General features: G+C 46.5%; 1 protein-coding gene across 3 annotated transcripts in view; it reads left to right on the top strand.

Annotated features, from left to right (window-relative positions):
- The window catches only part of MAPRE2 (microtubule associated protein RP/EB family member 2), a 103,709-nt gene that overhangs the window by 32,070 nt on the left and 57,872 nt on the right, over positions 1-13,767 (top strand). Inside the window, exon 1 of one of the 3 annotated variants that reach the window (XM_075416194.1) lies at positions 12,646-12,861. The exons of 1 other annotated variant lie outside the window; for it this stretch is intronic. In XM_075416194.1, the coding sequence (XP_075272309.1) occupies positions 12,743-12,861 (119 nt within the window). In that variant the 5' untranslated portion in view covers positions 12,646-12,742. Of the gene's footprint in view, positions 1-12,645; positions 12,862-13,767 lie in introns of those variants that run through there. One more of the 3 variants, XM_075416197.1, reaches the window with a different exon arrangement.

Genomic DNA, 13,767 nt, shown 5'->3' with positions numbered 1-13,767 from the left:
AAAATATGTGTATACACAGGTCTGTAAAGTATGTTTGATGATGAACTAGTAATTCATGAAGTGTTCAAGGGAGATCTGGACAAAAAGGCCTGTATGAGCTTTTCTCTTCCCCACACAGCAACAAATGTTCTCTGGTCATTCATGCTGAAGGTACATATAGTTATTTAAACCGGGCAGACTAAAGAAGGGTTTCCTCTCACTTCTTTCTCGCTACATCCCAGCACCAGCACTGATGCAGAATAGGATACTATTTCTAGACAAGTGCACTTTGTTTCCCACTCCGTTCCCCACTGCTTATCTCCTCAAACTGGTCCCCAAAATGTCCACCAAAGACAACCTGAATTCCCTAGTGGCTGCTTTGTACCTTCAGTCAGAAGACTGAAAGAGTACAAAATAGGTGAACTTCTGGGCTGAGCAGAGTGCTTGGAAAGCATTTTTATTCTGTGGAAGCACCACAAGGTCCCCCAAAACTTAGTGGAGGACATCTGTTTAGGAGTCAGTCCTGAACAGGACACAGCTGCTTTATAGCTGGTTTTGATCCAACACGAGAAAACTGAAGGCCTAAATCCTGAACCTAAGAGAGCAAAGTTAACCGAAGTGGAATGTTTGTTTGTGGCTCCATGCTCACCAGCCCTGTTCCTTTCTTAACTTAGGAACTGGATAGCTTGGAGAGCCTTTTATGGTGCTGTCTGAAAATATTCTGAACTTTCGGGTGATATTTATTTTTTCAGTGCCCAATACCAAAAATTATCCCACAGGAGCTCAGCAAAGCAGCTGACTCATCAGGAATGTAACTTTGCTTTTCAAAAAGATAACGTGTGGTTTTGTTCAGAGTTAATAATGAGATCCTTTCCAACACAGAAGCTGTCAACAGCACTGACATACTTTCACAGTTATAAAAACACATAGCTTTGTGGTTGGGGCTTTTATTAAATAGAAACCTCATTTTCTACTGTAATGAGGAAAAGACACTGTTTTCATGCCACTAGCACCTTTTGTGCTCAAAATGTTACAGAAGCCTTTTTTTCTCATTTTATACACAACATGACTGTTCAGAGGTTACAGAATGTTGCTACTTTGTGCTGTGACTGTTGAAGCGTGACAATATACAATAATATCAAAGAGAATGATACCCTTATTTCTAGTTGTCTTTTGCCTTCTGCATTTCCCCTGTCAATGGTGCTTCATTTAAAAGTTGGAGAATGTTTATTAAAGGATGATTCAAGTAATGATTTGAGTTTTGCTCCAGCAGCAAAATCCCTTTTTTTTTTTTTTTTTTTTTTTTTAGAAGACCATCTTGTAACTGTGAGCGGGACCTACCCTGATTCTGTGCAGACATCCTCAGTATGCTGTCGGGCTGTGGATCTGTTAGGGAAACAGGATCTTTTTCTAGTAGTCTGTCTCTCGCTAGTCTGTTTGCAGTACTGACTGCGAGTGTGATCACTTGCTGATCACTTTAATGTCCAGAAGGTGCTAACAGCAAAGTGGTAATTAGCTCTAGATTTCACCCTGGGGAAGGAAAGGCAAAGGCAGGAGAGATGGAGAAAGGAAGGCAGATTGGAGGAGTGTGAAGGGGGTTGTTGAGCTGCTGTGCTCAGGGCCTCCAGCAGTGGAGTGAAATCCAGGGGGTGGTTGGGCTCCCAGAAACCCATCGTGCCTGCTAGGAGCCCAAGAGTAAAGAAAGGCCTGAAAGAGCTCATTCAAATATGGCACTTCTTTTAAGGAGGTGTTTTGGTTGGGGGGGGGGGGATGCACAGGGTGAGGAGTTTGTTATTGCTGGCTCTTCTGGTTTTGTTTCTTGGTTATGTTTTGTTTTTTTTTTCTTAATCCAAGTATCATCATTTTCCATTATTCCTCTGCAATCACTGGGACTGGAAACTTTGGTTTTCATTAGCTGGCTGCTGAGATTCTTATATAATTAAGTTGCTCCACGATCTGCAGCTTCCAGAAAACCGCCCTATATACTGAGTCACAGTAAACTGCGAGTCGCTGGCAGCACACAGCACGCTAGTGAGGTCAGGTGGAAGCAACACGCATTAGAAGCTGTACTCACAGTAGAACATTGCTTAGAATAATGGCTTCTTGGAGACTTGCTTAGCCTTCGGTAGGTTGTGGGAAGGCCACTGTTGTGTGTGCTGCTGTTGCATTACAAGACAAGGGGACAAAATTAGAGGTTTTCAGTGTCTTGGCACCTAGTAATCTGTTGTCCTGGATATATTTCCTCTGTTGTTAACCCAGGGCTTGCACTCAAGCCCTAATGTTGTAGTCATCTCCATAGTCTTGCACGTTTGTTCCTACCCAAGCCTGGAGCAGGCACAGACCCAGGCACGTGGTGAAAGGTGCTTACACATGGGCAAAGTCGATGCTGCCAGCTTGACCCTGAAGAATCTCAGCCACAGATCTGCCACCAAAGTGTGCACAGCTGCAGCCCCCATTAAAAATCCTCTGAGTGATTAGACAGGCCAGGTAGATGTCATAGTTATCATTTAGTGTGGGGAGTGCCAGTTTTTATTCTCTCTGAATACCCATTCCTCATAGAAGGGTGCTGGCAGTGCCCCAGTGCTAGGGTTTATGCAGTGGCTTCCATTAGAGCTTCATCCTCTTATAGGAGGCTTGGATTTGTATCACTGCTAATGACCTGAGCAGGCTGCATGGGATAAACACCTGCTGAACAGCACTGTAGGAAACACCCTTACATTATGTTGTACCTGTTAAAAAGAATAACCAGTCCTCGTCTGGTCTGTATAAAAGAACAGTATTGGCTGCGCTCATGTATTTTCAGACTCAGTCTGATTTCACAGCTAGGATTTTTTTTGTCTTGTATAAGAGGCTTCAAGTAATCACTCTTTTAAATCTACAGCTTATGTTTGACAAGTGGGTCATTGGTTAATGGAAGCAAGTAAATCCAGCTGTTTATCTTTTCAGTAAGATCATGCACTTTCTGTATGCTCTTGTCTTCTTAGAATGGAGATGTGTACATTTTTAATGGCATTCCCTCTATTTTAGAGCAGAGGCATGAGCTTTATGTTACGTTACATCCGTTCCCTACATTTAAATTAAATAAAGTCACAGTAGCACTTCAGCTAGTATCACATTGGAGACACAAATTTTGGCAGCAGTTGTGGTACTACTAATTTAATGACTAGGTGTGATTTTTTAAAGTTGTTAGTATGACTTTATAAGGAAAACTTACTGTTGTACATTGCTTGCAAGTTTTCTTCCCTTTTTATTTCTCTTCCCCAAGCCCCAGTATTTGTGTATGTTGCTGTTAGCAGATGTACCTTCCACTAAAGCATGCCAGCAGTAGCTTTTTCCCAACTAGCTTTGCCTCTTAGCCAGGCAAGGACATTTTTTGGCTAATTTGGACTTCCAGGTTTTCAGGAAGTGCTTGGTAAGCTTCCCGTTGGGTGTAGTATCTAAATGAAGCACTTGCAGCACTAGGTTAATAAAGGGCTCAAAGCGTTTATAGAAACTTGGTCTAATATGTCAAGTTCCATAAGTCCTCTTAGGGAATACCTGTCAGTGAGATAAATTCGAAATTTCCTGACTCTGCTGATCTTTTTTTATGTTAGTACTCTGAGTAAGAAAAAAAACCCAAGAGTAACATGGTTAAAGCTGTCTGCGAAAAATATTTTTCCTCTTCATTTGAAGGCTACTTTGTTGATAAAGACTTTGGATAAACACGGAGATGATAATGAACATTGTCTTGCCTTTGGAAAAAGACTGTTTTCAATCAATAAATGAGGAAACTAAAACTTTATGATTAGTAATGGTGTTGTATAAAGTGGCAATGAAATTGTACTTAGAAGAACAGTTTCTTGCTCCCAAATACTCTAGCATTTGTGAATACTCACTATTACAAGCGTGTTAAAGATCCAAATACTTAACAGCAAGTTAAAAAGCATGTGTGTAAGGAATTATCTGAGAGTAAAGAACAGAGGGATCATAAAGAGCCTGAAGTAACTAAGAGCAAGTCTATTTGAGCGGTAAGACAAATTTCTGTTTGAAAACTGTGTGTGTGTAGTACATATATTCGTTCTAGCCCAAAGAGGAAGCACTGCTTGATTTCTGTGAGCTACTAATTGAAATTACATCCTTGCAACCTAGTTTTTCAGAGATGCTGAGCTGCATCACGGATTTCAGCTCTCTAGTATGTTAATGACAGCAATGTGTCACACAAGGTGTTCGAACCTGGCGTGTTATGCACCCCTTAAATACAGGTGTCATTTCTTGGGATGGCTGCGTGTGAATGTGCATGTATCTTAGCAGGCAAGTACTGTGGCACGTTCCTTCCAGCCTGGATGAGATGAGGTATAATTAGCTAATGACACTGCATTAGCTGGACAATAGGTATGCCCCAGCATTTGTCTGAGGGAAGGAAATGAATTTGACTGAGGTTCTCTGCAGGTGGCTGATGAAGCAAAGTGGAAACTGCCCAAGCCTATCAAGGGTTACAGCTGACAAAGGGAAGGTGGAAAAGAATGGGAGAAAGAACAATGGGGAAACCTCAGATGTGGAAGAAATCCTGAGATAAAAGGGAGAAGGTGCTTGTCTAGTTGTAGCAATGGGGAAAAGGGATAGGATTTGCATAGCTACAGAGCTGGAATTTCTGCATGGATCAGAAAGCAAACCACGGAGGAAAGGATGGGGACCCACCATAGTGGTGCTGAGGGTGAAGCAGGGGAAGCTTGCACAGCTTTGTGACAGCAAGTGTTTTGAGGAAGCTGGTCATAACAGTGGGGCCTGCTTCTGTGCTTGTAAAATGAGGAAAGCTGACAAATTAGTTTCTGTAAAATGCTTTGAATGTCCCAGATAAAAAGCAGTTTACCAAGAGAAGGGGCAGGTGGCATACAAACAAAAAAGCACACCGCTTTCTGTGTAACTTCTTGCACTTACTAATTTGATGGGCGTGTGAGATACATTTGCTTTGTAGAAGGATGATTTGTAGCATGCTGTAAGGAGGTGAGGAACTACTTGTAGAGTATTTTGCAGCAAGGCACCGGATTCTTGGGCCAGGGTTTGCAATCACGGAAACGCTCACGCACTGCTGACTGACTTGGCCGTGCAATTTTTTATCCTGGTCAGGCATGAATGCGCTCTGTATTTCTTTCACATTAGCTAGATTACGTAATAATGTTTATGTTGGCTTTTTGCTGGGTGTGGGAGGACAGACATTTAATTAACAGCTGCCTGGGACAAAAGCAACCCTTTCAAATCTTAGTTTGTAATGATCTAGCCCTTTCTGTCAGCTGGCTGAAGCATTTTTGATTCAGTAATAGATATCAAAAAACTTAATTGACCATCTGCTGGAATCATTACTTTCTTGTGCCAGCCTTCTCCCTTCCTCTTTAGCAGTGGTGTCTTGGACAGTTTGGTAAATTTGACAAAAGTGATGTTCCTTGTGTAATGCTGGTACTAGCCAAGGTGCAACACTTTATCCTGAGCAGGTCTTAGCCAATAATCACACCAAAGCATTTAAACTTCTCCTTGTGTTATGTGCAGGTATTGGATAGTATTGGAGCATTAAATTACTTGGATAACATGTACAAATCAGATGGCTATCAGCTTCCAAATGCTTGTTGTACTGTATGAACAGAGAACCATTGATCGCATGAGCCATTATTAACTATTCTTGAATTCTTAGTATGTAATATCAATACCAAGTCACGTTTTCAGCAGAGTAGCAGAACAAGTTATGTTGGAAGTCATAATCTTCCAATAAACATTCCACTTTAGTGTGGGATGCAGCCATAGCAGATTTTCACATTAAAAACCTCTGCACTTGACAAATAGTGTTGCAAAGCTGCTCATTTGCCCTCCCCCATGCCCCAATGTTGCTTTTACGAAATATATTGCTAGACTTGAAAGGCCTTCGAAGTATATTGCTGATATTTTCAGTGTAGAATAGTAAGAAGGAACATTAGAGGGGTAGATTGTTCGCTCCTACCTGTTTTTTGTGTTCTTTCTGCGTTTTTCCAGACACCTCTTTTTAGCCCCAAGAAAGCCAGAGATTCCTCAACAGCTGAAAATGTGTAAAGAATGCTAAACTTTTCTTTTACCCTCTCACATTTCCAAACCCTTCCAGGCTTTTACCGTTTATAACTTGTTTCATTAGTTTTGTTTAGGATATGAATGTCTGAAGCTCTAGCTTTTTCCAGTGCTAACAGTCCTAAACTGTACTGTATGGAAACTTCAAAACACCAAATCCCTCTCTTCTAGAATAGTAATCTCACTTTCATTTAATTGAGGTTTTTTCATTCTCTGAAAAAGTCTAGGAATCCAGATTACCTGAATGATTTGAATGTTTTTGGTTTGGCTCTTCATAGTCTTTACATCTGAACTCTGGCAGGAACAAGCCCAGAAAACCAGTTAACACCTCGGTGCAAATGGAAGTGGCAATGGTAAATCTAGAACAGCTCTAGCCAAAGAGTTCCGTGTAAATGCATGTGAGCGAGCTGTGAGTCAGCCTCCTGCCTCAATTCCTTTCAATCAGTAGTGAAGGAGGAGTGAGACGGAGGAGTGTTACTTCAAGCATTTATTGATCACAGCTGCCACTTACAGGTTTTCAGATGAAAGCAGCTCCCCAAGGTGTGCCTGAAACTCTGCTATAGCTCCGTGGATATCACTGAACACAAATGTAACAGACACTAAAGAATTCAAAATTTTGGGTTGGTCTGGAGTTAACGGAAGTAATAACATCCTTCTGGAACCAGCCTTCACTGAATGCTTCCTGCTCTCACTGGTGCTTTTTGTTATGTAGGAAGTGCTGGATAAAAATGTTTTGGATATTTGGTGTGAACTTCTTGTGTTTGAAGTGGAGAATCCTTTGATGTATACTGCAGAGGGCTCCTTTCTACACAGGAATTGGGGTTTTTTTTAAAAGCAGTAGGATTTAGCTAGACCCTGAAAGGGCTGAATTTAATAAATGTCCACTGAACCTATTTACTTTAATCTAACAATTAATATTACAAGTATATAACTAGTCTTAAAATATCTCTTCTGTTCAAGGGTTTCTGAAATCCTGTTTCTGTGAACAAAGATTCTGGTTTTGTAGTCAGTATTTGAATCTTGAAATAATCCACCAATTTCTATTTAATTTCCACAGAAACTATAAAAGGTAGCTGCTGCCTTTTTAAAGAAAAATACCCTCAGGCTGCAGCACTTCAAGACCTCTCTCTTTAGTGAGGAATTCATACCCTAATGGGCAGATTGGACTTGCAAAGGCTAAATTTTCAAGCATGCTTAGCTGACAAAGACCCCAAGTTTTATTTTGCTTTTCCTCACAGGCACAGAACACTGCTTAAAATACAAAATGTGACCTCTGAAATATAAATATGTCCATGTATTTAAAAATAGTCTTGAATTACCTCATAGGGATGTGGTCCATGCACATTGTGTAATTGGGACAGCCCTCTCTTTCTTTCTCTGTCTCTCTCCAGGGAAGGCAAATAATCAAGACTTTGCTTAAAGTGGCAACGCTACAGTCCCCAAGGGTGGGAAACTCATTCTTTATCTACAGGATGTCTGGAGTGATAAGTAGCTGTTTTAATAAAACTCATGCAGTGTTTCTTTGTCCTGACAAAATAATCATTTGCTGTTTGGTATGGTGAGTTTAAATGCAACGCGCCCTGAAATTTAAGGCATGGAATGAAGCAACGAGATGGAGGTGGGAGAATTTATTCAGCACCATATAAACAAAAGAGTCTGTAAAGTTCTAGTTTTGAATTTTCACTTGAAGTGATTTTTACACCACAGTGGGAGCTTTCCTTTGGGCTGATCAGTGCAGCTGACAGTATGTCAGTGAAACAGTACATGTGAGTTCTTCTGCATAACCCAGGTCAGCTTGAAACTTCTCATACACCACATCATATCTGATATACATTCCCTGTGTTAACAATATTCCTGTTGCTAATTCCTCTGTGGACGTTTCTGTGTTACTTGTTACCATCACAGGTTAGAATCCGTGCACTAGTTTAGGCTGGCACAAGTCAGTGCTCTCTCGTAGACGTGCAGTTGCAGTTAAGTCATTTGTACTTCTCGTAGATAACATGCAACTCTGGATCTCCTAAGGCTTCTGGTTTTAATTTATTAGGTGAAACTTTTATTCAAGGTATCTGCTGTCAGAAATTAGGCTGATTCTGATGCAGCCTAATTAAGTATGATCACAGTTACATCCATCTTATTGAATCTGCTCATGCTGGAGTAAATCATGTCTATGTACTTTTATGAATTGGGGCTTTCTTGAACAAGCAAGATGTGCTCAAGACTTAACATGGTAACTTTTTTAGCTCTTTCCAAACTTTCTTCCTGCTTTGTTTTACTTACTTATTTTCAAATCTAAGCACTGTTGGCCAGCTCCTTCAGGGGGAGCCTGTTTCTGTGTAGGTTTGTGATACACACACACACTTGAGTGCTAGAAATAACTTTGATTTTACTATACAGTGTGTAAATCTGTTGCTTTGCAGAATTTTATTAATCTTTATCCTGATAAAGGAAGACTATGAGAATAACAGACTACATTGATCAGGACTGCTGCTTTACAAAAGCTGTTGCTACCTTCTGTTTATTTGCTTGCCTGAAATTACATTTTCTCATTCTCTTCCCCAGAGGAAAAAGTGTACTTGTGACAGGAGTGTTCACGAAACTCCTCTGAAAAGTGAAGCACCTGGGCCAAAATAATTATACTTGCATGGTGTTTGCTACTGTTTGAAGTTGTAGCGGAGGTATATTCTAAGGGCAGTGCAAGGAATATCATTCTGGTTCCCTTACGAGCTTGAACATTAACAGAGATGTCAGAGGTGAGGGATGCTCATTTGCCACTCTGGTGTTAAATGCGTTTTTACTTCATCTCACCCCCTACCACCCTACCACAGAAAAGCTATCCAAGCAGTGGGAAACTTCTGCAATCATTAATTGTGTTTACACTTTGGCTCTGTCACATACAAATCTCCCTGGAACTATGTTTGCTTTTTTAATCTTCTGACAAATGTATCAGCAGAAGTCTCTAGTGTAGTCATCATCTCTGTTTTCAGAGGCTGCGCGCTGGTCACTTTTTACCAGCATTAAAATGTGGATAATTTCCACATTAGCTGCCTAATACAAAAATCTGGCTCGAGCATGCCTGAGGTCTTTCTAAGACTGCCTTTTGGGCTTTTAGGGGATTGCACTCTCAGGCAGTATAAATTATGCTGCGTGGCCTTTTACCACAGTGAGTGAGGCCTAAAGCAAGTAAGGAGAAAGGAACTGAAAACAAAAGCTCTGCAGAGGAAGGGGCAACCGAATCTTGGAGAATGACATTTCGGCCTGTTGCAGTGCTCGCTAGTGCTTTCTCTACCACAAGCGTGAATTCCAGTGCGTGTGCTGGGGTAGGGTAGTGCCCTTTTCATCTTCAGCACAGCTGGGACTCGCTGTATTCTCTGGGAAAGTGTGGGATCGACTTGTAGCCAAAGTCGGACGGTAAATAGGGAACAGCAGACTAACGTGGCATGGGAGTGGGTTGCCCTGAAAGGACGCGACATCTCCATCCTTGGAGATTTTCAAGATTTGGCTAGACTATGATCGTGTCATCAAGCATGACCTGATCTCGTGCTGGTGGTGCTCCTGCTCCGAGTGGGAGATTGGAGTGGATGACCTCTGCAGGCTCCTTCCAGCCATTGCTTCTGCGGTTCTCAGTACTTGAAGATCTATTACACCAGGTTTTGTAGTTCCACCCTTTGGCATTAATCGCTTTCCTGGCTCTTTGCTTTGCTGGGTCTGTATATTGCTTGTGAGTACTAGATTCCATTACTTTCAACACACCATGGGTGGGTGGGGGTTTTTTATCAACATCACGCTGAGCTTTTATGCTTTGAGCTGCTTTTCTATTTGCTTGCCTACTGCATGTAAAAGCTATAAAGGCAGCACAGATGCACAGGCACCTAACAATAGCAACAGGTTCCTCTTTCTTGTTCTGTGTCGCCGGATCCACGTCCGAGAGCTCTTTTCTCAGAATGATGAAATTGGGAAGAAGACGCTGGTGGCTTCCTGCACGTAAAGATAAGAGTCGTGTTTGCAGATCACGCAGTGCGCAGAAACAGAGATGTAAGTGGAGGGAGTGCCATGCGTGTGGAATCCATATTGTGCCCTGTGTCCCCCAGGCTGTGCTAGACCAACCGAAGAGGCATGTGCTTTCTGAAAACAAGCACCAAACTTCTTTTGCTGAGGCCTGGCTCAGCCTTTATGAAGGTAAGGTACTACGTTGAGGCAGCGTGTGTTTTCTGACCTTGAACCGTAATGCAAAGGCAAGCAGGGGTCTGAAGCGCGGCTGCCACGCTGTCCTCACCTGCACTTCTCTCCTGTAGCTTTGCCAGCACATGTTTTAAACAGTTTTGGAGGCTTCAATAAAGAAGCTTCTGTTCTTTGCCACTGGTGAAGAAATAAAAATATTTCTACAAGTTAGGGTAGCAGAGTGTTTTACTGCTTGCTGCCTAGCAGAGCAGGTAGGGTTATGTCTGGCAGCTAAAGACCTGCTATAGATTATTTTTATATTCTGTCATCATGTAGCATTTCTGGTTTCTCCGTGCTCTTGAGTGTTACTAAGACGCTTATTGGCCTTTTTAGCAGAATGTATTCTATTGCTCATTTTTAAAAAGACTCAAAGGCAACTTTCTCCAGTGTGTTTGCTGCTGCCAAACAAGTGGAACATTTTTTAATAAAGTGTGTCCACTTCAAATGGCCATAGGCTGGTTACTGAAAGCAAAATTTGAGCATATTTGAGAACCTGGCAGAAACAATAAATAAAACTTCCTGTCTCGGTGTTCAGAGGACCGTGGCAAACTGGCAGACTAGTTGGAGGTTTTTTAGAGATTGCTCTGTGTGTGTGTTAGCGTATACATCCCGTTTAAAGCCAAGCAGTTCCTCAGTGGCCCGATGCTGTGCAGTTGGTGTTTCGTTATTGATTGTATTCGCCTTACAAGCTCTGTGTGTTTTCAGAGACTGTATCATGATGCTAATCACGTAAAAATGAGCTTTCGGCAAAGCCCCACTTCAGTCTGATAGCTAAAGATTAGTTAAGATTTTGTAAAATCACTTTCTTCGTGCAGAAAAAATGTGGGGCATAAATCTGATCAAATTCATACTTCAGAGATTTGGAGGTTTTTTAAAATGTCAGCATGTGCCTCTGAGAACATATTAGAAATACGTTGCTTCCATTTCATTTGCCACTTTAAAACGTATTTTGAGAGAGAGTTGGATTTGGGGGCACTGGTTGTTTTTAACATGTTGGTAGATCTGCCCAAGTATTTTTTGTTCTTTCACATCTAAGCCTTGAAGGTTGTACAGCGCTGTTTAGATACTGTGTCAGTAGTCACTCTTGCTGGCTTCCGTTTAGATAAAACTATTGGTACACAGTTGGATAGTTTGTTTTTCTAATGTGGTAAATATGTGAGTTTTGCCCCACTGTTGGGACACGAGGGTGGGTTTTCCTGCGGTGAAGTTCAGATCTGTTTCTGAGGAGATGACCAGCGCTGCGCTGTGGTTAACGTCACACTTCGAAGCACGTTGCTGTTTAGGCAAGGGGAGATCTGCAGAAATCAGGGGTATGCAGAGGGAAACGGGCTGGGGGGGCGGGAGGGGTAAGAAACCTCTTTGAGCGAAGAGGAGGAGGGAGATGCAGGATGGTGTGAATGGTGGTGCTAGCAGTGCCAGCAGCTCACTGCTGCTGCCTCGGCAAGGGCTTTACCCCCTTGTCTCCGACCCAAGCGAGACGTTGCAGGCCGTGCCGTCAGGCGGTTTCTCTGTGTGAGCCTGCGACCGGCAGAAAGCTGGCAGCGTGTGGCGCGGCTCGTCCGGCGGGGCTGAGGGGGGGTTTGTGGCGCAGCGCATCCTCGGACCATTTAATGCGTGTGCACGTTCTCGTCAGTGAGGCGACTGCCGTGTTGAACACAAAACCAAACCCGCGGGCTGCGGCCGGCGGAGCGGGCAGCCGAGGGCAAGCTCCGCGCCGCGGCCGCGGCCGCTGCCCCGGGCACAGCCGGACGCGGGGACGGCGCTGAGGAGAGCGGGGCGGCGTTTCCCGCGTCCATTGCTGCCGCTGCCGGCCCGGGCGCCGTGACGGGGCGGCGTGTGGCGGGGGCTCGCTGCGTGCTGACCGCGAAGGCTGGAGCCCGAGGTAGCTCTGCGGTGCGAGGGGAGGGAGGGCCAGGCCGGGGTGTGAGGGGAGGGAGGGCGACGTTGAGGCGTCGAGCTCTGAGGTCTCATAAAAGCGGGGCGAAGCCGTGGCTGCCGCTGCCGCGAGGGGAGGCGGGCGGAGGCGCGGCGCGGTTCCCGCTGCCGGCGGGGGGGGAGGAGGACGCGTTCCCGCGCTCCCGCGAGCGCAGGGGCAGGCGCGGAGGCGGCGGTGACAGCGGCGGGGCTGCCCCCGGCGCTTTGTCTGCCCGCGCCCGGGCGGGCCGCCGACCGCCTCGGGCCGACCCCCGGTGGGGGCGGTGGCGAAGGGCCCTTTGTGTGGGGGCGCGGGGCGGAGCGGGCCCGCCGCGGCCCTCCCTCGGCTCCCCGCCCCGGTCGCAGCGGGGCGGCCGCGTCGCGGAGGGAGGCGAGGCGGCGGGAGTCGGCCGGTTGCCATGGCGAGGGGCGGTCACGTGCGCGCGGCGGCGGCGGGGCTGACGCGCGGGGCGGGGCGGGCGGCGCGAGTCGGCTGCCGCCAGCACCTTCCGCACGGCAGCAGCGCGGGGCTCTGCGGAGCGGCGGGAGGGAGCGCGCGCCAATGCCCGGACCGACCCAAGCCCTGTCCCCAAATGGCGAGAACAACAACGACATCATCCAGGACAACGGGACCATCATCCCCTTCCGGAAGCACACGGTGCGGGGGGAGCGCTCCTACAGGTACGGCGGCGGGGGGGGGGGGGGGGGGGGGGCTGCAGCGCGGGGGGCGGTTGCGTGAGGCGAGCGGGGGGGGGGGGGGGGGGGCGCTGCGGCGGGCGGCGGAGCTCGCATTGTCCGGCTAGAAGGCGCCGGACGGAGCGGCGGGATGCCTGCGGGGGCTCGCCGCTCCCGGGCGGAAGAAAGGCGGTTAAAAATAATAAAATTAAAAAAAAATAAATAAAAAAGGGGGAAAAAAGGGAAGGGGAGGGCAATCCCCGCGCGGGCAGCCGGGTCCCCGTGTCCCCCCCGGGGAGGGCGTCAGCACCTCGCTGCGGGCCCGGGGTGGCCCGGGCACGGCCCCGCGGGGGTGACAGCGGCCCCCGCTCCTCGGGGCGGGGGTGACAGCCCCCCCCCCCCCCCCCGCTGCTCTGGGTGTGCGTGGGGGTGGCTCTCCGCCACCCCTCCGCGGCGGGGGGAGCCACCCCCATCGTCTGTTTATTTATTCATTATTCGGTTTAGGGTGGGTTTTTTTTGGGGAGGGGGGGGGGGGGGGCACGTCCTTTGTCGCAGTTGTCGGCATTTTTTGACGAATCGCTCGGCAGGCGCTGCCGGCAGCGCTGCTGCACCGGCGTCCCCGGCGATGCGTCCCGGCCGATAAGCTCGTTAAAATTGTTCGCATTGTTTGATAAAGGGTCGCGGCGCAGGCTGGGGACGCGCCCGGCTGGATGTGGTCCCCGCCGCCCAGCCGAAGGGTGGCGGTTCGGCCGGGGTCGCTGCCCGGGTGCGGACAGACAGTTACTTTAAATGCTGCCTGGGTGACAGTGAGCGACGCCTCTGCGGAGAACACGCCCCGCGAAGCTGGTTTTCCAGCAGCAGGAAATGATGCTGCTCTCAAATATCTGCCCGAAGTGGCGAGTTGTAGGCTCG

Source organism: Opisthocomus hoazin, chromosome 3, assembly GCF_030867145.1.
Source record: "Opisthocomus hoazin isolate bOpiHoa1 chromosome 3, bOpiHoa1.hap1, whole genome shotgun sequence".
Classification (NCBI taxonomy): Eukaryota; Metazoa; Chordata; class Aves; order Opisthocomiformes; family Opisthocomidae; genus Opisthocomus; species Opisthocomus hoazin.
The sequence above is the reverse complement of the archived record's forward strand: the minus strand, read 5'-3'. Positions and strand labels throughout refer to the sequence as shown.